The 23,241-nt window shown below is 38.3% G+C and overlaps 1 protein-coding gene across 2 annotated transcripts in view; it reads right to left on the bottom strand.

The window, feature by feature from the left end:
- The window catches only part of SLC12A6 (solute carrier family 12 member 6), an 82,225-nt gene extending 59,927 nt beyond the window's left edge, over window positions 1–22,298 (bottom strand). Inside the window, exon 1 of one of the 2 annotated variants that reach the window (XM_046652177.1) lies at window positions 20,862–22,298. In XM_046652177.1, coding sequence (XP_046508133.1) covers window positions 20,862–21,132 — 271 coding nt within the window. In that variant the 5' untranslated portion in view covers window positions 21,133–22,298. Of the gene's footprint in view, window positions 1–6,622; window positions 6,853–20,861 lie in introns of those variants that run through there. The other variant, XM_046652179.1, reaches the window with a different exon arrangement.
- Between the last annotated feature and the right edge of the window lie 943 nt (window positions 22,299–23,241).

The following is a 23,241-nucleotide window of genomic DNA, read 5'->3' as shown; positions in this document are numbered from 1 at the left end:
TATTACTATAATGTCGATGACATTTTTTAATGTAAAACTGTTTCCCCTTTCAACCTGGCAAAGGCAAAAAATGCTAGATTCTTTAAAGTTTACCAGCTTATAATCAGTTTTGTAAGCTATGCCTTATGTTCAAATTCAGTCTGAAATTTGAAAACTTTCTGAATATTTTATAACATGCTAAAATTACACTAAATATGTTTTTATAATCCTAAAGTAAATGTTGCTTTAAGTATAGAATATAAAATGTAAATATATTTATAAATTAGTTATAAATATAATAGAAAATATAAATATATTTATGAAATATAAAAATAAGCAATATGCATATGCATGCATGTACATTTTGGAAAATTTTTATCTTTATAGAATTAAATCAGTTCTGATCTCGTATGTCTCCTTTGGAGCAAAAGCAGCAGATAGTACACAGAAGGGTGGTACATTAAGCAAGAAAAATTTGGGGAGTGGGAGACTCTAAAAATCTGGTATAACAGTATTGAAATAGGGAACAAGAAGTGTTCAAGACTGTCAGAGTGTAATATGATGAAGGGTCAATAATCTAAATAAAGCTTTAAGATGTAAAGAACTGAAAGGAATCAGACTCAAATTTGTATTCTTTTATTAAGGTCTTAGATACAGTAAAAAAAAAAATACATGGTAAAAAGAATCGGGAAGAGTTGTTAGTCTTTCTGACAACGATGGAAGATTGAGGGGTGGGGAGGGAGGCAGAAAAACATGCCTCATCAAGCCAAGTTTAAGGATAAACTTTTGACCCTGAGATTTTAAAACATGTAGATATGAATTTGTTAGTTGAGTTGGTAAAAACCTCATCTAAACAGTTAAAAAAATAAAAATAAAGCTTTTAAATCTTCACTACAGATTTTTTTTTATCAATACAAAGCAGCTCTTTAGTTGTCTATTTAACCTATTTTAAAGTCAGTCAATAAAAGAAAGTAGTCATATCAACTTCTTTAGAACATAAGCTTTCATGGGTAACTAGCAGAACTAACATTTAGTTTAACAGTCTAACTTTTGTGAGTTCTTAATAAAATTTAAACTCCATTTAACATGAAATCTCTCTCACAGTATGCTCTCATACCATCTGGATTACTTGAGAGTTAATGTCTGGAGATGCTGTTCATCTCCAATATGTTCCTTTCTTTTCTGCTATAGGTCTGTTTCTGAAAATTTCCTTAGAACTCTATTTCAAAGGAAGGGGAAACCTTGCAACCTGCCATCTGTATCAAGTGAAGGCAAATTCAGCAGTCAAAATCTGTCTAATCCTTAGACACTCTTAAGAAGATCTGAGGAGTGAGAGGATTTGGGAAAATTATTTCACAGAAATACCTAAACTCAATAAATAGTTAAATAAATGAACAAATGTAACATTTATACCTGATTAAGTAAATGTAATAAACAGGAAAACTCTGTTGTATTGTTATAAAAAACATCACAGGTTTGATAATGCTCACATCAAATCCTGTGGCATGCACATTAAAATAGAAAGTAACTTTCTCTTATTCTTATTAAGCTAGGACTTGGCATCATGGTATGATGGAAAGCACAGAAAATTTAGAAGTTTGCACACTGGCTCTGCTACTACTCACCTTGTAGCCTGAGGCAAGTTACTGTCTACAGCCTCAGTTTCTTATCTCTAAAAAGGCTTTAACCTCACTATTCCAGAGTGGAGAGAGGATGAAATTGATAACACTTCATTAAGTAGCCCCATCTCTTAGCTCTCTCTACCACAGGCCCAATGTGCTAACTACCTTAAACTTTTGTTTCCCATATGCACTACATCTTCCTCTCATATCTTCTAATTCTTCCTATTGCTTGTAATTGTCTTCTCTAGACCTCCCTTCAACAATCAGTTGTGTCCCATCCTCTGCCATACCTGTCCAGGGTCCCCTCCAGGCAATATTATTATTCTTTCCATCTGTTATTCAAAGCAGTTTCTTTTTGTTTTTATTAAACCATTAATCCCAATATAAGAAGTAAAAGGTAGCTCTTACCTTTGAGTGCTGTGTCATGTGTTAAGTGCCTTATATTTTTCCATGTAATTCCATGTAATTCACAACCACTGTGTAAAGCAGGTACTGTTATTCCTTTTGTTTTATCAATGAGTAAACTAACGATTAGAGAAGTTAAACAACTTGCCCAGTCACTCAGGTAATAATACAAATTATCACTACTCCTAATTAGTAATAATTAGTAGGACTGGGCTTCAAAGCCAGGTTCCTGGCTCTAAAGCCATTCTGCCACCTTTGCTGGGGAACTTATACCTCCTATGCCTTTGGAGCCTTAGGAAAAAAGTACCACACCTGGCCTGATATTTGCACTGAACATGTGTTTGGAGAATAAAGAAGGCAGAGAACAAATCTACTCACTGAATTGCCTATTATGTGTAATTCACCTGGACCTGGAGATACAAAAATGATTCCAAAAGGTCTCTACCCTCAAGGAGACCAGGTTAGTCTACTGGGGGAGAGAGACAAGTAAACAGATGATTACAATACAGAGTATGGGAGGTGCTGACTCGATAGACAGGTTGCTGAGGAAACCTAGGATAGGGAGCCTAAACTGGACCGGAGAGGAGGAAAACAGTCAAGACAGACGCTAGGGAAGCTTCTGCTCTTCCCTTCGAAATCAAAATTAAGCAGGGTTTTACTTGATGGACATTCTACTAGCTAGCATGGCAGGGATTAACGTACTTTTTAAAATTAGTTTATGAGACTACATCAAACTAAAAAGCTTCTGCACAGCAAAGGAAACCATCAACAAAACAAAAACACAACCCATCAACTGGGAGAAAATATTTGTAAATCATATATCTGCTAAAGGGTTAATATAAAAATTATATAAAGAACTCATACAACTCAACAACAAAAAGATGAATGACCCGATCAAAAAATGGGCAGAGAATCTGAACAGACATTTTTCCAAAGAAGATATACAGATGACCAACAGGCACATGAAAACATGTTCAACAAATCAAAACTACAATGAGATATCACCTCACACCAGTCAGAATAGCTATTATCAAAAAGATGAGAAATAACAAGTGTTGGAGAGGATGTGGAGAAAAAACAACCCTTACACACTGCTAGTGGGAATGTAAACTGGTGTAGCCACCATGGAAAACAGTATGGAGATGTCTCAAAAAATTAAAAATAGAAATACATAAGATCCAGCTATTCCACTTCTGGGTATTTATCCAAAGAACATGAAAACACTATTTTGAAAAGATATATGCACCCCTATGTCCACTGCAGCATTATTTACAATATCCAAGGCTTGGAAGCAACCCAAGTGCCCATCGACAGATAGATAAAGATGTGGTAGATAGACACAGTGGAATACTACTCAGCCACAAAAAAGGAGACAAAACTGTGCCATTTGCCATAACATGGATGGACCCTGCAGGTATTATGCTAAATGAAATAAGTCAGACTGAGAAAGACAATTACCGTATGACTTCACTTACATGTGGAAGATAAACAAACAAACCCATAGATATGGAGAACAGACTGGTGGTGTGGACAGATTTTTTGGGACCCCTCTCCCTGGTCTAACAGGTGAATCCAACAAACTGCACAGGCTTTAAGTCAGTACAATAAAATCCATGCTGTACTGTGAAGCAGCCGTGCAGGCCACCTGTGGCCTGTGTCAAAATGACTTTGCAACCTCACACCTCATGACTGAAGATGCCAGCTGGAGAAATCTGCAACGGGAAAAGACAAAGGGTACCTAGCTCCTGCATCCCCAGCTGCATTTCTTAGAGATTAAGGGAATCATTAAGGACCCTGGTCCTTGCCTCCCTCCACATAGATAACATCAACATCCCTGAACTTGTCTGATGTATAACCAAGAAATTCCTGTTTATGTTATTTTTAATGTAAAGTCTAGAGGAAAAAGATGTACCCTATCCCTTTTTAACATATATGAAACCTGGTTTTCTTCCCCCCTCTTCCCTGCATGTACAGTGTTTGTGAAAGATATATAAGCAGCACTTAAACACACACACCTGGGAGCAGTTCCGCATGTACACTCTGTTGAACTGTTTCCCAGGGCTTGAACTCCTCACTCTGATTATTGAATAAACTCCTTCACTAATATTACCTAGACTATTTCAGTCGGCAGTGGTTACCAGAGGGGAAGGGGGTCGGGGAGGGTGAAAGGAGTAAAGGGGCACATAGGTACGGTGACAGATGGAAACTAGACTTTTGGTGGTGAACAGGATGCAGTCTATACAAAAGTTGAAATACACCTAAAATTTATATGTTATAAACCAACATGACCACAATAAAATAAAAAATAAAGTTAGTTTAGATGTCTGTATTCATATGTTTTATCTCAAATTACCTGCCTAGTTCAAATAAATCTCATCTTTTAAAAAACACACTTTAAAGGATGATCTGCTTTCTAAATATGTTCAATTTATATGACAGCACATATTTTTCTCTCCTCACAAATAAAGAATGAAAAGCACAGTGGCCGGCCCGGTGGCACAGTAGTTAAGTTGGTGCACTCTCCTTCGGCAGACCAGGGTTTGCAGGTTCAGATCCCAGGCACAGGCCTACACACCACTCTTGAAGCCATGCTGTGGTGGCATCCCACATATAAAACAGAGGAAGATTGGCACAGATGTTAGCTCAGGGACAATCTTCCTCAAGCAAAAAGAGGAAGATTGGCAACAGATGTTAGCTCAGGGCCAATGTTTCTCATCAAAAAAAAAAAAAGCACAAAAAGCAACTGGTCACATACGTGGCTAGTGCTAGAAGTACTAGCAACAAAATCAGGATCAGTTTAGCAATTTTTAACTCAGACGAACAGGGGACTAAAACTTACTGCATTTCAAGCAACTGCTCCAAAGACACCATCTATCCTCAAGAACATTTTACTCCAAAGTAAAAAAAAAAAAAAAAAAAACACAAAACTTTCAGGTTTTCCCCATATTCCCTAATTTAACCCTACAATAAAGATAAATACAATTTAGATAATATATTCCCATCAGTTGTTCACTTACCAAACAACACTTGATTCAAGTGGATACTTTCTGGGCTGTCACGGAAAATGCCAAATAAAAAGCCTTACTAAATTCAAGCTAGATGTATCTGTCACTTCTTCCTCGACCAAAGCAATCACTATGGAATAACTAAATTAAGCCTGGGAATGTCACTTATCACAAAATTGCTTGCTACCAAAAATTTTTATGGATTTCTAGGTGGTTGCTAATAAATCAAATGATTTCAACACTGCTCTAATCTGAATAAAGCAGATTTCTTCAAACATTACTGGATCAGTAAATATGAAATAATAAAACAGTAGACGCGATGAAGAAAGGAAATAAAAAACAATGAGAAGCGAAATAAGGAACAGATAGATGTCATTTTGTGAAATTAATGAAGACAACAGCAAAGACAAAAGCCTAAAGGGATGAAAATCTAAGGGCAGCAAACATATGCAACTAAGAAAGTACAGCTTCAAATAGACACAATCCCAAAAGAGAACTTAACTTCTTTGAGCTAAAGTTGTGGAGAATCAGGCTCAATTTCAAAGTAGATAAAACTTACTTTCAACTTATCACCCTGACTACTCAGCAAAATGAAAATAACCTGGGAGACAGAGTTTCCATAAAACCTTCATTCTTTATCTTCCCCTAGTAAATTCTCTCACTAGAAGGAGAAAATAAACAAGAGGAATTTTTTTTGATAGTCCTTTTCCTTAAGTTACAGATTCTTAAAAATTCATGAAGGCTTGGTAAAACAAGAGAGTCAATACCTGTTTACAGCAAGGAATTGTGATATGTTACTTGCTAAAGAGGAAAGTTAGAATCATGGAATCAAAAAGGATTTTGAGAGATTACTTATTCCCTTAGCCTTTAGTCACATAGCAGAGGAGTTTCTGACAATCTACGAAATTTACAGACTTAAAAAATAAAGGGCTTCAAACCACGACTATATTCAACACCATAATATTGACTAAGATTTTAATTGCATGTTTAAAAACTCAAAGCCACAATTCCTCCAGCAAGTTTAACTGTTACCATTTAGAGAAAATAATAGGGATAATCACATTCATCACATTTATTAAAGCTGACGCTATGCTGGTCGTCATAATGCTCTCCTGTACTTCTGTTCTTTCATGAAAGAATTCTTAGACCGCTCACTATTGAATTACTGTTTAACTGGTAAAGTGAGGCAAAACACTGAATAACTTGAAAAGTCACAAGTGCAAAGTCCACTCTACAAACTACTGAACCATGCTCCTTCTTTATGTGCTTTTCTAGATAATTTAAACTATCTTAGCAAAGGGTGAATTCTAAATTCTGCACAAATTGACTTTTCTGCGCCTTTTTGCTTGAAAACTCTTTTCATGCGTTACCACTGATTCAGTTTCACCTGTAGGTAATGAACACAGAACTCACTGTAGGGAAAAACAAACCAGAATGTGAAAAAAGTAAGATAAGTTATCAGATATACCAGGGAGTGAAACAGTTGACTGAGAAACACTTTAACCACACTACTTTTTCTCCATCCTTAGGGAGGTATTTTGAATATTCTAGTTACCATTTCTTTCACGAAAAACCCTACAGGTTCCAAAAGCTGCCAAGTTGAGTACTCACCTGGTTCATTTGAATATTGAATCCAGTCTTTTATTTCTGCTAAGCTGGGCTCCCCTTCTCGGGAGACCGAAGCTGCTGCCCCCTCCTCTGGGTCCTCTACCTTAGTCACCGTAAAGTGTGGCATTGTTATAGTTAGAAATACCGTGCTTTTGCTGTATTTAAACTTCCTTCCAGTCTACTTTCCCTGCCTACCTTTTCCTTGCTGTGCCCCTTTCAGACTCTGATTACTGCCTACTGGAGACCGAGGCAGGGAATCGGGAAGTACTTTCAGTTCACGTGACCTACCTTCAGCCCCAGCCCCAAGGGAGTGGAACGCTGAAAGACACGCCTTCCACAGTGTTTATCAGTCATTCAAAAGGATTAAGCACTCCACCCTTTACTTATTGTTATTAAACTCAAAAATCCCAAGAACTGTTTAGGCTGCTTTCCCGGAGCTGCCAAGAGCTGGAGAGTGGGCAGAATTCATGACCTGCCAACCCACTTGTTTCCTTCACTTAAGTTATTTCTACTCCTGCATGCACCATCATGATCTCAGTCTCTGCCCTCAAATTTCACAAGAGAAAGATTAGGGAGCAGTTCATTTTACAAACTTTCCTCTTTAAAGAAATGATGCCAATTTAGAAAATGAACCATAAGCTATTTGTAAGTTTCTGTTGTTGCTGCTTTATTTCAAAGCATACGGAAAACAGTCACGCAACTCAAAGTTTCTTCTCTTTCTGATGAGAACGTTCACCAAGTATTTAACGAACACCTACATATTTCACATGTGGCATAATTCTAGATGCAGTAGTGTGTACAAGGACATCCAAGAAGAGACATTAACTTTCCCAAGAGTCCAAGTTTGTTTAAAGGAGCAAAATATTTTTTAAAGAGTTCAGAATTTTTCGTATTGTACAGAATTTAAACATCATGCTTTAAAGAAAAAATTTCCAAGAAAATCCCACTGATTAAGAGGTTCCTAGTTCCTTCAGCACACACTTAAAATAGCATACTTAACTCTTGGTATATTTTATCAGATAACTGTTTGTGTCAAGTTCTCAGTTGATTACTTTAACTACAGAGTGTGAGGCCCCACCTACACTTAGACAAGGGCATTCAGTCAATTGAGCCCTGTGCTAACTTCCAAGTTGATGACGTAATATAAGGGCTTTGTTGTAACACCTGACAAGTAAGATGGTGCTAAACTTAACCGAGAAGGAATGATGGCTTATAATCCGTTTATTTGAATATATGCCACTTCTAAAAGAGATGGAAACTAACAGTAGTTAAACACCTACTTTGTGCTCTGCAGTGCACTAGAAACTTTTCATTATGATCTCATTTAATCATCATGGAAACATTAGGCTAAGGAACTTGCCCAAAGTTACAGAGTTTGTAAATGGTGAAGCCCAACTGAAAAACCCCTAATACCCTTGTTGGTAGGCAGCACAGAAGTTGTTTCATAGAAAGAAAACTCATATACACTCACCTAAAGTTCATTTCATGGGCTCCTATATGGCTTGTTTGTAATCTTGGCTGCACAATGGAATCACCTGGGGAGATTTTAAAACTCCTGATGTCTGGGTCCCATGCCAGGTATTGTGATTTAATTGCTCTATAGTAGAGGCAGGGCAACAAGACTTTTAAAAGCTACCCGCCCCGCCCCTATCCTGATGGTTCTCACACACAGCCAAGGTTGAGAATTTCTACTATTTGGGAAAGAGAAAAGTTTATCACCTTGAGAAGTCTTTGTAACTACTTTTATCTTTGAAAGAAACTAAGTCAGGTGTGGTAGTGCCCTTGGAGATTTTTCCTTATTTCTAACCTAGGTAGCTACTCCACCAATTTATTTAAAAGAACTTAACTACCAAGTTGTCAAAGATTTCAATATGCTGGGTTCCAAGTTCTTTCATACTTTAGTGCTACTGGATATTTCCAATAGGCTCTTGCCTTCATATCTATTTTATAAAGAGAGTTGAACGGTGGGTAATCTATAGTCAATGGACAGAAACAGTGACTTGTGTTTATAAATCTGTGCAGAGCTTGTGCATGTAAGCCTATGTACAAATGTTATCCTGTCACCTTTCCCCTCTAAAAAAAAATCCCCAAACTAAACAAGCAGGAGGACAACAAATTCCTGCTAATCTATGATAGTAGTAATTTACCACCTTGATGCTTTGGTACCACAGTGGTCAGCAATTTTAAAATACTTCTCTCCTAGAGTGGACTGTAGATAAAAGTGCGAGGGCATAAAAAATTGAAGGCAAAGTTAAAGTAATACAGAAAAAGTTAGGGGGGAACTGGTAAAGCTGAGGTGTGTGACTGCTGTGTATGGTTAGTGGTTAGAGAAAGTGGGATGTAAGAAATAGCTATTTAAAGTCTAATAGACTACCACAATGAGGAACCACTACACATCTACCACTATGGATAAATTGATAAGACTGACAACAGCAAATATGGTAAGAACATAGAACAAAAGGAACTTCCATACATTGTGACTGGGGTGTAAATTGGTTCACTCACTTGGAAAGGGTCTGATACTTTCCCCTATAATCCAGCAATTGGACTCCTAGGTATTTACCCCCCAAAAGGAAAACATACTCCCAACAAAAGGATTTATACAAGAATGTTCTCAGCAGTTTAGTAATAATAGCCCAAAACGGGAAACAACCCAGGTGTACATCCACAGAAGAATGGATAAACAAACTATGATATATTCATACAAAGAAATACTATTCAGCTATAAAAAGGAATGAACCAGTGATACGCTCAACAATATGGATGAATCTCAAAAACATTATGCTAAGTGAAAGAAACCTCAAACAAACAATTACATAATACATGAATCCACTGATACTAGGTTTTAGAACAGGCAAAACTAATCTATGGTGCAAAAAAACCAGGACAATGGTTGCCTCTAGGGGGATGGTGGTGGAGATTTCCCGGAATGAGGCATGAGAGAACTTCTCAGAGTGATGGTAATCTACATCTTGACACAGTTTAGAGTTCCACAGCTGAGTGCATTTGTCAAAACTCAGCCAATGTTCTCTTAAAATTTGTGTTATTTCATTGTATGGAAAGTTTACCTCAAAAGAAAAAAAACTGCAAACAGATACTGAATTCTAATTAATAATATGCATTTTGAACTATTTGGGGGAAGTGAACTAATATCTGCACTTTACCTTGAAATGCATATAAGACGACAGATAGATGGATAGATATGTAATAGGAAAAGTATAATAAAATGTTAATGATAGACTCTGGGTGGTGGGTGTACGGGTGTTCACTATAAAAGTCTTTCAACTTTCTGTATGTTTGAAAATTTTCAAAATACAATGTCGAAAAAATACAATAAACTGACACCATTATGAAAATAAATAGGCAAGTCACAGACTGGGAGAAAATATTCACAAAACATATACTTGTATGGACTTGACAAGGGACTTCTATCTTGAATATATAAAAATTCCCTACAGCTCAATAATAAAAAGACAAACAACTCAGGCTGGGCCCCATGGCCGAATGGTTAAAGTTCTGTGTGCTCTGGTTAGGCGGCCCAGGTTCTCAGGTTCAGAGCCCAGGAGTGGACCTACTCCACTCACTGGCTGTGCTGTGGAGGCATCCCACATACAAAATGGAGGAAGACTGGCATAGATGTTAGCTCAGGGCTAATCTACCTCAAGCAAAAACTTTAAAAAAAAGAGGAGGATTGGCAATGGATGTTAGTTCAGGGCAAATCTTCCTCAGCAACAAAACAAAACAAAACAGACAAAACTTAATGCAAAGTGGGCAAAAGATGTAAACAGACAATTCACAAAGGAAGTTATACAAATGGCTAATAAGCACTTGAAATAGTGCTCAACATCACTGGCCACTGGGGACATACAAATTAAAATCACAATTAAAATTGCTGGCAAGGATGTAGAGCAAATGTTAGTGGGAATGTAAAATGGTACAACAACTTTGGAAAAGGTCTGGTGTTTTTTAAAAATTTAAACACACGCCTACCCTATGACCCAGCAATTCCTCTTCTAGGTATTTACCCAAGAGAAATACAAGCATAAGTCCACAAAAAATTTTGAAAGAGTATGTTTATAGCAGCTTTATTCATAACAGCCCAAACACGAAACAGCCCGCCCAGGTATCCATCAATAGGATAAACAACTTGTCTGTGAAAATGAATGGCATCAGTGGTGAATGTATCACATATTTTGCAGCTAACAACTGAGAGATAAATATTTTATGTAAAAGACATTATTTTCTGATGGATTCATAATACTGTAGAGTAAAGAAGACAAAGAGTTCTCCAAATCAAAACATCAGGAAAATCCCACGACTTACTGAGGCTGAAGGAATCACGCATTTATTCAAAATATATTTGAGTGCCCACTATGTGCCAGGAAATAGGAATGCAGTGGAGAACAAGAGACTGTACCTGGCTTCAAGCTCACAGTCTTGCTATCCAACTATTTAATAAAAGACAATATAAAACCAGGATCAGAAGTAAAATACAGGATAAGCATAGAGACAACCCTGAGAGAACAACACACTACCATCTTGCCCAGTTACTTCTTCAGGGACCTCCAGTTCTGAGTCTTCACTAGAGGAAAGAATGTAGTAGGATAGTTGATGACTAGCTAATTTGATAGCTACGTCAGCCATTTTGGCTGCTGACCCAAATAGTAAAGAAGGCATGATTATCAAAAGCCTCTGAGTACTCAGAGCCCTCAGGTTCCACTGTTGCAACTCCCTATGTAAGACTGCCTATCTGTTTCACTACTCTCATGTCATTACAGCCCAGGTAAGATAGGACCCAAGAATCACCAGCCAAGGAGGTAGCGCTGGCAGCTTTGAACATGGACTACTCAGTAGCTCACTCAGAAGTTCACTTCTGATGCAGGACACTTCATTCTTCTATTATGAAATACTTGCTAGATGGGCTTCTAGTCAACACTACAAACAGTATATAGAAAATAAAACTGATACTAGGCAACGTATTGTCAAAACTTAGGATACTTTTTAAAAATGTAAAGAAAGGAAAATAAAAACACAACTCAAAACAAAATTTCCTTGTTAATTTTCACCTCAGTGAACAAGTGTTTTTATAAGTTACTGCTTCCTTCCTCCCCTGCAACAAAACTCCATTTAAAAATAGATCTACTGAGACGTGGGTCAAAATATGAATATTCATTAACTTTAGGACAGGAGTAATGTAACTAAATTAGTAACTGTTCATGTAATTCAGCAGTACTAGGTATTTGCAGACCATTTGTGTAAAAGACAGTGAAATATACATCATTAGGCCAGATTTCCTTTTATGAACACAGAACCTTAAGCTATTCAGGAAAGATGCAAGGAGTCTAGGTAATATTAGGAAGGAGTTTATTCAATAATCAGAGGGAGGAGCTCAAGCCCTGGGAAACAGTTTAACAGAGTGCTCTGATGGAACTGCTCTGAGGTGTGTGTGTAAGTGCACCATATATCTTTTTCACAAACACTGTACATGCAGGGAAGAGGGAAAAAAAAAACCTTACAACCAGATTTCATTTATGTTAAAAGGGATAGGGCACACCTGGTTTTGCTCTAGATTACACATTAAAGATAACATAAGAATTTCTTGGTTATACATCAAACAAATTCAGGGATGCTGATGTTATCCATGTGGAGGGAGAAAGGACCAGGGTCCTTAATGATTTCCTTAATCTCTAAGAAATGCAGCTGGGGATGCAGGAGCTAGGTACCCTTTATCTTTTCCTGTTGCAGATTTCTCCACCTGGCATCTTCTGTCGTGAGGCATGGGGTTGCAAAGTCACTCTGACACAGGCCGAAGGTGGCCTGCACAGCTGCTTCACACGACAGCATGGATTTTCTTGTACTGACTTAAAGCCTGTGCAGTTTGCTTGTCAGATTTGCCTGTTAGATGAAGAAGAGGGGTCCCAAAAATCTGTCCACACATCATTTATTTTACTACTTTTTTTTTTTTTTTTTTACTATTTCCTGTCATGCACCCAATGCCAGGCAAAATAATTGCAAAAATGTAAATAGAACATAAAAATTGCATTTCTTTTATGATTCCTGCACCCTATATTTGCAATTGACAAGAATACTGGTATTAGCATCACACACACCTGGGTTCAAATTACTATTCTTCTAATTACTACTTGCATGACCTTGGGCAGGTTACTTAACATTATCAGCTTGTTTTCTCCTGGATAAGAAATCCCATTTTAGCTCAGAAGAAAATGACTTTTTTCCAAATGAAAAAATATCAAAACTGCTAATTTTTCAGGAAAGGGAAGAATTAACCTTATCTAATAATCCAGGAAGAATCTTTTCTATTTCTTATTAATTCTTAAAATTTTATTTGGAAATTAGCACACTGCTAAACTAGAAAAAAACAAATCAACAGAGGATAATTTTTTACATGTGTCTTAGGATGCAAATTAGCTTGTTTTGAAAATAAGCATTTCTGGATATAAAAAAAGCTTAAATGTTAAATGCAAATGCTCTCAAAATAGAATAAAGACAAATTTCAGTTGACTTTCTCATAGCTCCTCAAGGTGAAAATATACACGTGTATAGAAAAGTTTTTAGTTAGTGATTTTTTTTTTCCTGAGGAAGATGAGCCCTGAGCTAACATCTGTTGCCAATCTTCCTCTTTTTTTGCTTGCAGAAGATTAGCCCTGAGCTAACATCTGTGCCAATCTTCCTCCACTTTATTTGTGGGTCACCTCCACAAAATGGCTGACGTGGTGTAGGTCCATGCCTGGGATGTGAACCTGGGTGCTAATGCGAAGCATGCCAAACTTAACCACTACACCACAGGGTGGTGCCACTGTTTTCTTTTTTTAAACTAGCAATATGAAAAACGAATAGCCTTATCCCAAAGTAAAAGCAGACTTGTCTAGTAAAATGGAGGAAATTCAGGTGTCACTTTGCCAAAAATTAAAGCTATCTACCAAATGGTTCCAATTGTAAACAGATGAATACTATCCATTGAATATCTTGCATGTATTTCTCAAGGCCGTTAGAAATGTAATAAGGCTAAGCAATGCACAAATAATAAAAATAATAATAACACAAAGCAGAAGATACCATTGATTGATTTAGCAAGGGAAGTGGAGAATGAAAACTGAGCTAAGAGGAAATTTTTAAAAAACCCAAAAAACTAAAGTTAGGAGTAAGCCTAAACATACCTGTCATTTTCTAATAACTTAAATACAGCTTTTGTTTTCTATTTCTGTGCTTTTCAACTACAAAAACTTCAGTTTTAAGAAGAAAATAAAAAATCTTCAGCCTTTACATTTTTTCAGTTAAGACATCCAAAGGTAACTTCAAAATTTCAGGTTTTGCATAGCCTCTCAGGTTGATTTATTTACAATATTGACTTGATTTTGAAACTTTAACTGTAAGTTCCACCAATGATTTAACAGTATCTTAAAATTCTTCAAAAGTAAAATGCACCTGAATATCAGAATTGTTAAAAATTTGCTTAGACCTGAGCAAATGTGGTAATATTTCCTATTAAGCAACTATTGAACTTTTGCAATTAAAGCAAGGTGCCGTGTGTGTCTGTGTATGTGTGCATTGTATGTTCTGCAGTTTTGTGCTCCTATCTTCATATACAATCACTGGGATTCTACAAAATACACAAATCACTAAATTATATAATTTTAATGGGGAATATCTTTTTGTTTTTCTATTTAACATGTAAAACCTCACTGAAATAATACATTGTTTTACACAGTCACAAAATAAAATGCTCTCATAATTCCTACAGTATAGTCCTCCAAACTTTCATATCTACTGCTAAAAACATATCACCTTGAACTTAAGATACATATACTCTACATTATTCTAAGTCAACAAGCCCACCGGTGCAGCTGTGCCGATTGTGTTGGGCCAAAAGGGCAGTGGGGTTGGGAGCTGAAATCCAGTTTGCCCTTCTCCAGCGAAGCTTGGAAGGGGTACCTTTTTAGAATTTGCACAAAGGTCATGCTAGCCCGTAAGTATTTATTAGGCAGAGGGGCAAAAGAGAGGCAGCTACGATCCAAAAGTTTACAGCATAATATCATCCTCACAGATCATTATACATTGCTTTAAATGTCAGCATTAGAAACATTCCCCTTATTCTAACAGCCATAAAATGGGAAAGCATGACTTTTATAAGGTTCCCTGGTCCCAAGAAGTGTCCTCTTCCTTCTTTTCCATTCCAGTATAGGTAATATCAAAGCAAAGTTTGAGAATCTGCAATTGAGAAACATGTCACTGAGAGGAAAAGAATGAGGCCCTTGGTGGAGAGAATTAGTGAGGATGTGGAAGACACCGCGAAAGATAAACCACAAGAAGGTGAAGCAATCACTTTACCAATCATTGATATTTAATCAAATATCTAGAGTATTCTAGGACAGACTCTATAAAAAGAAAGTCCTTTCTATTAAAGCAGCTTTCTTTTTTTTTTTTTTAAAGATTTTATTTTTTCCTTTTTCTCCCCAAAGCCCCCTGGTACATAGTTGTATATTCTTCGTTGTGGGTCCTTCTAGTTGTGGTATGTGGGACGCTGCCTCAGCGTGGTTTGATGAGCAGTGCCATGTCCACGCCCAGGACTCGAACCAATGAAACACTGGGCCACCTGCAGCACAGTGCGCGAAGTTAACCACTCGGCCACGGGGCCAGCCCCTGAAGCAGCTTTCTTAACTGCAGTTTAACCTTTTAAAAGTTTTTATTATATCTATTTTCAAATGTACACAAAAGCAAAGAGAACAGTAAAACGAATCTTCATGTACCTTTTATTCTGATTCAACAAATTATAAACATTGGCCAATCTCTCAATGCTTCTGGCGGGGAGGGGAGTACATTTCCTTTCACCTGTAAATACTTCAATATGTATCTCTATAGGTAAGGGCTTTACATTACCACAGGGTCATAAATACACCTAAGAAAATTCACAATAGTTCCTTAATATTGTTTAATACCAAGTACATGGCCACATTCCCCCGATTATCTCAAAAATGTCTTTTTACAGTTGTTTTGTTCATATCAGGATCCAAACAAGGTCCACACATTGCATTTGATATGCTTTTTATCTGTAATAGCTTTCTCTTCCTTTCTATCACTCCTCTCCACCCCAGCCATTTATTTGCTCAAGAATCTAGTTATTCAATAAAATTTCTCCTATTCTGGATTTGGCTAATTGCTTCCTGTGGGTAAAGTAATATATTATAAAGTTTATCACTGGCTCTGGAGTATGGAGAAGAGGGGAAAAACAGATGTGGTCTATAACCAAAATATTTCAGATAAGTGATACTGAAAAACCGTTTTTTAAAAAAAACCACCCAAGGATGCTATCAGGCAAGCTAAGAAGATATCAAATCCAAGTATTTTTATAAAACTATTCATCCTACTACCTTATACAATGTTATAGCTCACTCTTAGAGTGCCAAAGTGAAATGGATAGTATTCAATAACCATATAATATGAAAGCTGTATTTAAAAGAAGAGTAATAGTCACCTGTGATTGAAAATATAATGTAATTCACTCATTTTGGTCTGGGGCAAAAACGTAGAGGGTTTTTTCAAAAGTTAAAAAAAAGTGTTTGGTACTTTGAAACATATTCTTATGAAAAAAGTAGAGCGCTAAGTTTCTTCGTAAAATATTACTCTGATTTAACCCTAGCATGAGAGACTGATGAGACCTACTGAAAACACATAGAATTGGTAGATCAGCCGAGTAGGCTAAACGTCTATGTGTAATGTAACGGCTCCAGGTGCAGATAAATATTCTATAAGACTTACTGACATTTAAGGAAAAGCCTGCTGTGCCTTAGCTACTTGGTGAACTTCTGCTCACCCTTCAAAGCCCAGCTCAGGTGGGAAAGTTCCCATGCATGTAGCATTGATCACTCTTCCCTTTTGAGCTGTGGTCCTCAGCTCTGGCTTTATATTAGAATCAGCTGAAGAGCTTTTAAAACCTACTGATGCAATTAAATCAGAATCCCTGGGAATGGGGTAGAGGTATTTAAAAAAAATCTCTAGATCATTCCAATATGCAGCCAGGTGAAACATCACTGCTCTAGTAGGTATATTTCATTTGACTTTATCATAGTATGTTTTAATTTTTCTTTATATTTGTCTCTTTTTTTAGTCTAGAGGATCTTCAACTCAATGTTTATTTATTGAGTGCAAGTTATATGTAATATCAGGTATCATACCAGGTGCTGAAAATACAAAGACAACTTCATGTCCCTGTTCTCAAAAACCTAACAGCCTAATTGAAGAAAATAATATGTAAACAAAAACAACAAAATTAAATGAAATAGGTGCTACAGTAGTAGTCTGTATAAGGGATAAAGGGACATCAAAAACTGATCTATCTGCGTGTGGGGTTGAATCAGAAAAGGTTTCAGAGAGAAGGTGACTCTTTGAAGGAGGGACTTATCTAAACTATTTTTGCATCTGTACCACCTAACATCCCTCAGTAAAAACTCTGTAATAGCCAGCCTCAAAGTTGGTACTTAGAGCTCCTTGACTCAACTGGCTTTTACTTTTACTCCACTTCAGAAACCCACTCCCAAGGCTGCACACTAGACGGGAACTGCCCATCTCTGAAACTATTAACCCCAACATTCAACTGTCTGACCAGTCTTTAATGCTTCCACGTCTTTCACTACCACTTTACCTCATCAGGTCCTCCAGTTCTCAGTGTCTCCATTTTACCTCAGTTCATCATTTTCTTTTGCTGTATCTTTCTACTGCTTTTTTGTATTTTGCTGTATATGTCCATTGTGGCATTTATCACACAGCATTATAACCTATGAAAGTTTGTTTGCTTTCTCCATTAGATCATAACTTTCCTTAGAATAGTTACTGGATTCTTTTTCTCAGTCCTGTATCCTTAACACTCAGAACAGGGTCTGACCCAGAATAAGCGCTCAGTAAATGGTGAAGGAATGGATAAAGTATTATCATTCTCACCACTATACCATGAGCTCTCCAAAGGCAGAACCTGTATCTTACCTGCGTATTTCCTATAATTCCTACCAGAGTGCCTCACACATATCAGAGCCTCAGGGATCATTTGGTGAATTGTAAAAGGTTGAAATGTATTACAGCCTGTATAACATATAAAAATGTGTTACTTGCTCTTTTTTGGTATTATACAATCATTTAAGTTAACAAAATGGTGATGAGGCAAATGTAAAAAATGTTCATCATGGCAGGGGCAAAATGATATAACGGAAAGCACTGGATAGAAGTTAGTAGGCCTACGCCTCAGTCTTACCTTTGCTACTCTGTGTTCTACCAATAACTACCTCTGTAAACCTTAGTTTCCCCATTTATTAAAATGGGGTCTGACCAGAATTCAATTCTTGATCATCTGAGGTTCCCTAACACACTATGCCTCTTAAAAATTTTCTTTATTATAAAAGTGATACACTCTCAATATAGAAAGTTGTACATACCCTTCCAAATTGTTTAGGTAAAGGAAAATTCCCACTCTCCACCCTATTTTCATAACTCTCCAGAGGTATCCACTCTGAACAGTTCCTTTTGTATCTTTAAGGCATTCTTCATGCAAAAGCAAGTACAGTGCTAAGATTCTTGATTTTATTTACCAACTGCACAGTCTCATAAATTCTTATGGAACCTTGACAAAATGAAAGGAGAACTATAAATATTTTGATAGCAGAAAGATAATTATCTACTGAAAAGGTCAACAGTAGAAAAAATTAAAACAAATAAGTATTTAAAACTTGGTATGTCATCCTCCTTCGTTGTGTAATGTAATGTAAATAAAAGGTATATGACAAGAAAAGAAACTTAAGGTGGGAAGCTCCTCTACAGGAAAAAATGTGGGAGACATGGGAATTGTGGGGTAAGGAGGGAGAATCATACCAATGTCACAACCACAGACGGATGCAGAAAGGGCCAAAAATATCACAGAATTCTAAAGATTAAAATAGCAAACAATTCTGAAATATGCGATGAGACTAAGGGTAGAGTCAATCGTAGAAAAGGAAGTAGCTATTTTTCTGTACTAAATCTAGCCCAAAGACCAACGTAGATTAACATATGTCCTTGATTTTCTTGACAACTGCATCCTTTGAAGATCTTCATCTAAATCTAACAAGGGCATCCACATATTATGAAGCCAAAGGTGGAATAATTATATTTTTAACCAGTTCTCTCTACTGGTGGGGAAAAATATCACAGGATGGTAGTCATCATAAATTTAAAAATTAATTTTTAAAATAATTTTAACTAAACAAGAATTTTTTAAAAGATAGAAAAAGTAGGCTATTGGAAAAGTAGGAAACTAGTTTTCAGAGAATACAGTGGAAAGAGTGGTCTAATGGCTGGACTGTTAATCTCCTTTTCATTTTGTACCAGAGAGTATTTGAACACTAAGGAATGTGTTAGAGAGCCAAGCTTTAACTTCTGTACCCACCTAAACAACATAGATTTCACTTAGACATGTCCCGAGGTTTACACCTATAGTGTGAAACGATACCACTCGAGACTGTAAAGAATGCTTATAGGTAAGATAAGAACAGCAGCCTGGACAAGGATCCTGTTCTGTAAGGCTAACACGTTACTGAAATAAGTCCACTTTTTAAAACAAAATGAACATACAGTTCCATAACATATAAGTCACAAGTCTAACAACACGTAACTAGTGTAAATTACCTAATGACAATTACAGCATTAAAAAAACTAACACTGTTATAGTTTTTACCTGATATTTTTACAACCTAAATACCCTATGATGAATAAAAATGAAAACTACAATTTAGAATTAATTTGGAGGAAGAGGAATGACAAAATTATATTATGGAATCAAAAATAATTTAACACTGTGGTACACAAAGTTTGTCAAGAAGTTGAAAATAGTTAAGTCCAGGAATCAACCTGTAACAGCTCCTTAAAAAAAATGGTTAGTCAAGGATAAGTGTATTCTGGAATCAACCTGTAACAGCTCCTTAAAAAAAAATGGTTAGTCAAAGATAAGTGAATTCTGGAACCAACCTGTAACAGCTCCTAAAAGGATAAGTGAACTCTGGAACCAACCTGTAACAGCTCCTTAAAAAAAATCGTTAGTCAAGGATAAGTGAATGTTAGGACTACAACCCTTACTAAATCTACCTTGTCTCCAGACATTAAAAAACACAAACAGAAATAAGGAACCAAAATCATTCTGGTTTCCTGTACCCTTTAGGTTAAGAGGAACAATGTTTCTTGACACCGGAAAAATGCAAGTCAGCCTCGCTTCACAAGTCAGTGGCTGAAGTTATGGTTTTCAAATTTGGGTAGAACAACATTTTAAGATTCTTGAGAGAAATTTTCATTACTAGACAGATCTAATTCGTTAGAATAGAGCACAAAACTAAATATATAAGGCAGTACAGCAGTTCTCAAACTTTTCTACATCGGCATCTGAAAAATGTTATGACCTCTCCATTTTATTTCATCTCTCTCTTCCATCACCTCTTCCCACCAAAGCCAACGAAAACTTCCAAGCCAGCTGACACAAATTGGTTTAAGAAGCTAAAGGTCTGCAGTGGTCAACAGAAGTCAGAAGTGGCTTGTGTGCTACTTCCAGACCACAAAGACTCAATACTCAATACATTCCATCTAAAGTACAAAGTGGAAAAATTATGTGGGACTGAGGCCCTAAAAGCCTCTTTACAATTTCTCCATTCGACAGGAGCGCACGCTAGATCTACCCAGCCTCACCCAGAATGAGCTTAGCTACCTGAACCAGTGTCTCTGTAAAACACAAATTTTTAAAAAGAATTTTGCAACACAGTATCTGAAGTCTTTGTAGGAAACCTAGTAACTGAGATATGATCAATAACTACTCCTCCTAAGTGGCCTTGAAAGCAGACTGTAATAGTTAGAGCCCTAAAGCTAGACCTCCACTAAATTTTACAATTAAGGATTCACTGTGCTCAAAACCTATCAAACTCTTTGATATTCATTCTTAACCAAAATACACATTTCAATTCTAAGGAGACAAAAACGAGGAAGTCAAAACATACATCTACTTTCCTTCTTGCAATATACCTTCCCCTGTGCCAAATTACCCCTGCAGAGAGCCACTGTGCTAACCATTAGTCCAAAGGATTCCTAAGCATCTCAAAAAGAGGTACCTTGGTTCCTGATGGTCGTCGTATAATGGAAAAATGATCCCCCAGTAGATGGTCATCCTGGGTAAAGAAGCCAGTAATGAAAGTACCCCGTCATCTGGGTTTCTACTTACCTTCAGTAACATCCGGGGGGTTAGAAGTCCGGTCACTGGCTGGATCCAGTGCAACAGTTCCCAGTGAGGTGGTGGCTCCAGACATCTCACTCATGGGCTCACTACGGCTTGTTTCAGGCACACTTTCCCGGGAGCTAAATCTTACTCGGGAACTGGATCGAGAGCTGAGGTCCGGGCTGGTGTCTGACAAACCTGGAATGTCATCGATCTTTGTTGGTGTCACCATGAACCGAACTGAAGCCATCTTGCTGGTGGTTTCTGGAGGATGCATTTTTCCTTTTCCTTTCCTTTATAAGGACAAAGAAAAAAGGAAAACCCCGCAAAATCCTTCCTCCTACGCTAGCTACTTTTGCTTGCAAAAATAGAAAAGATAACTTTTTTTAAAAAAAACCTTGACACCACACAAAAAGCCCCAAATAAGATTCCTTTTCCTCAAAATTCAAGCAGATTGTCCTCTAAGTCCACCACCAGTAGCTGAAAGATATTTTAAAAAAAACCGACAAAATGATGCCAATCTCGTGTAACTTCGTTCCCTCAGAATGAGGAGCTACCTAGCTATCTCCCCTGGTCCACGGCTGCGGGCTCCGTGCCATGGTCTCAGAGAAGCAGGTGAAGCCTTTCTCCTCCTGAACCCCAGGTTTCGGCCGAGGTAGTCAGTCCTTTATCTGGCAAATGTCCCACGGTTCTAGTTGAGCAAAGCGCGCGCAAGCCCACCTTACCAGGCAAATATAGCATAGATCAGATTGCGAAACTGTGTACACCGGCCACCTGTTGTGTATCAGGTGAATACTCCGCAGGTCTGGCTGGGAGGAGGTGTGTGCAGAGCCACCCGATGTTTCTGAGGCCGATAATCCACTTGGGTCTGGCGGGAGAGGTGCGCATGCATAACGGGAAAAATACCCTATACTACTAGATGGAGGAGAATGAGCAGAGCAGGGTGAGCAGAGGAGGAAGCAGGGGCAGAGCGGATTCCAGCCTCTGAGAGGTCTGCCGGGGTGGCCCGCCCGCTCTTCTGGCAAAAAACGTCCCTGGGATCTGTGAGGAGGCGGCTAGCCGATGGAGACGACTCGGACTGCAGCTCACGGTAGTGGCAGCTCGTTGCTAGTCCATCGAGCCCATGGCCGGCAGTGTGACAAGACCCGCCACCCTCTGCCGGGAGATGCTTTCTCCCCTTCCAGGGCCCCGGCGCAGGTCAGCCCCTCGCCCCTCTTCCTTCGGGTCCCAGCAGCGGAGGAGACGGCCTCGCAGGCTGGCCCTGGCTGAGCAGGAGGGACAGAAGGCGAGGAGGAGGTCGCAGGTGCGGAATCCCGGCGCCAGCTGATGCGGGTGCGCGCGCAGCTGTTGTTTACGAGCCGATAACAGTTCCCGCGCCGCGGCGCGCGCAGGAAGGCTCGGGCTGCCGGGGAGGGCGCCCCCTCCCCGGCCAGACGCGAGAGCAGCAGTTACGTGACCTCACCGCCCCCGGCCCCGGGCCCGGGCCTGGAGGGCTGTGCCCGCGCAGCCGCAGCCCCTCCCGTCCCTCCCAACTCGTTCCTCATTCGAGGCTAACGGTCCGAAGAGAAGCCTCGGGGAGCCGTCTGAGGGCGGTACCGTCCCGCAATCGCCCGACAGCCCCGCCCAGCCTCTGCAGCCCGCGAGGCACTGGAGACAGCTGCGCGCATGCGCTCGCTCGGGTCGCCCCAGGACTGGAGGGCGAGGGGCAGGACCCAACACGGGAGGCCCGGAGCACGACGGGAATTGTAGTTGGGTGTGGGGGCCTGAGCTGCACGCACCAGGGATAACCACATCCTTTTCCTTCTTGGTTCTGCTGTGTTGCATAAACTCATTCTGGAGGCATCTCAGAGAACAGACGACATCCTTTGCCCTCAAAATCTCAAAACCCATCTCTTTAATAAGACTCTCTGAAAATACCATTAATAATTTAAAAATCACTAACTTCCCAACACCATGTATCTAGGTATGACTCCTACTAGAATTTTTATGTAGAGGTGTATTCCTAAAGCATTGTATCCTCTAATTTATATACACTTTGTGCTACATTTCTTTTTCCTTTTTCTTGTCCTTTAAAAAAAATGCTGTCTTTCACAATATATACATCATATTAGGTTGTACACCTTAAATATATGCAATTTTGTCAATTATACCTCAACATAGCTGGAAAAAAATGTTATGTTCACTTTCTAGTCAGACTTTAAGTTCCATTAAAGAAAACGTCTTTAATATTAGATCTGGAAAAGACATTTAGATACTTTCTCTTGACTCCATTTGCCGTGTTTTCCCTACTACTGTCATCAGAATATTTTTCTTAGCATGTTTATTTACTGCATGGATAGAGGTGTTGAATAAATTTTGACTAGCAATGTTTTGTGAGATGGTTATT

The sequence above is a fragment of the Equus quagga genome, chromosome 2, assembly GCF_021613505.1.
Source record: "Equus quagga isolate Etosha38 chromosome 2, UCLA_HA_Equagga_1.0, whole genome shotgun sequence".
NCBI lineage: Eukaryota > Metazoa > Chordata > Mammalia > Perissodactyla > Equidae > Equus > Equus quagga.
The sequence above is the reverse complement of the archived record's forward strand: the minus strand, read 5'-3'. Positions and strand labels throughout refer to the sequence as shown.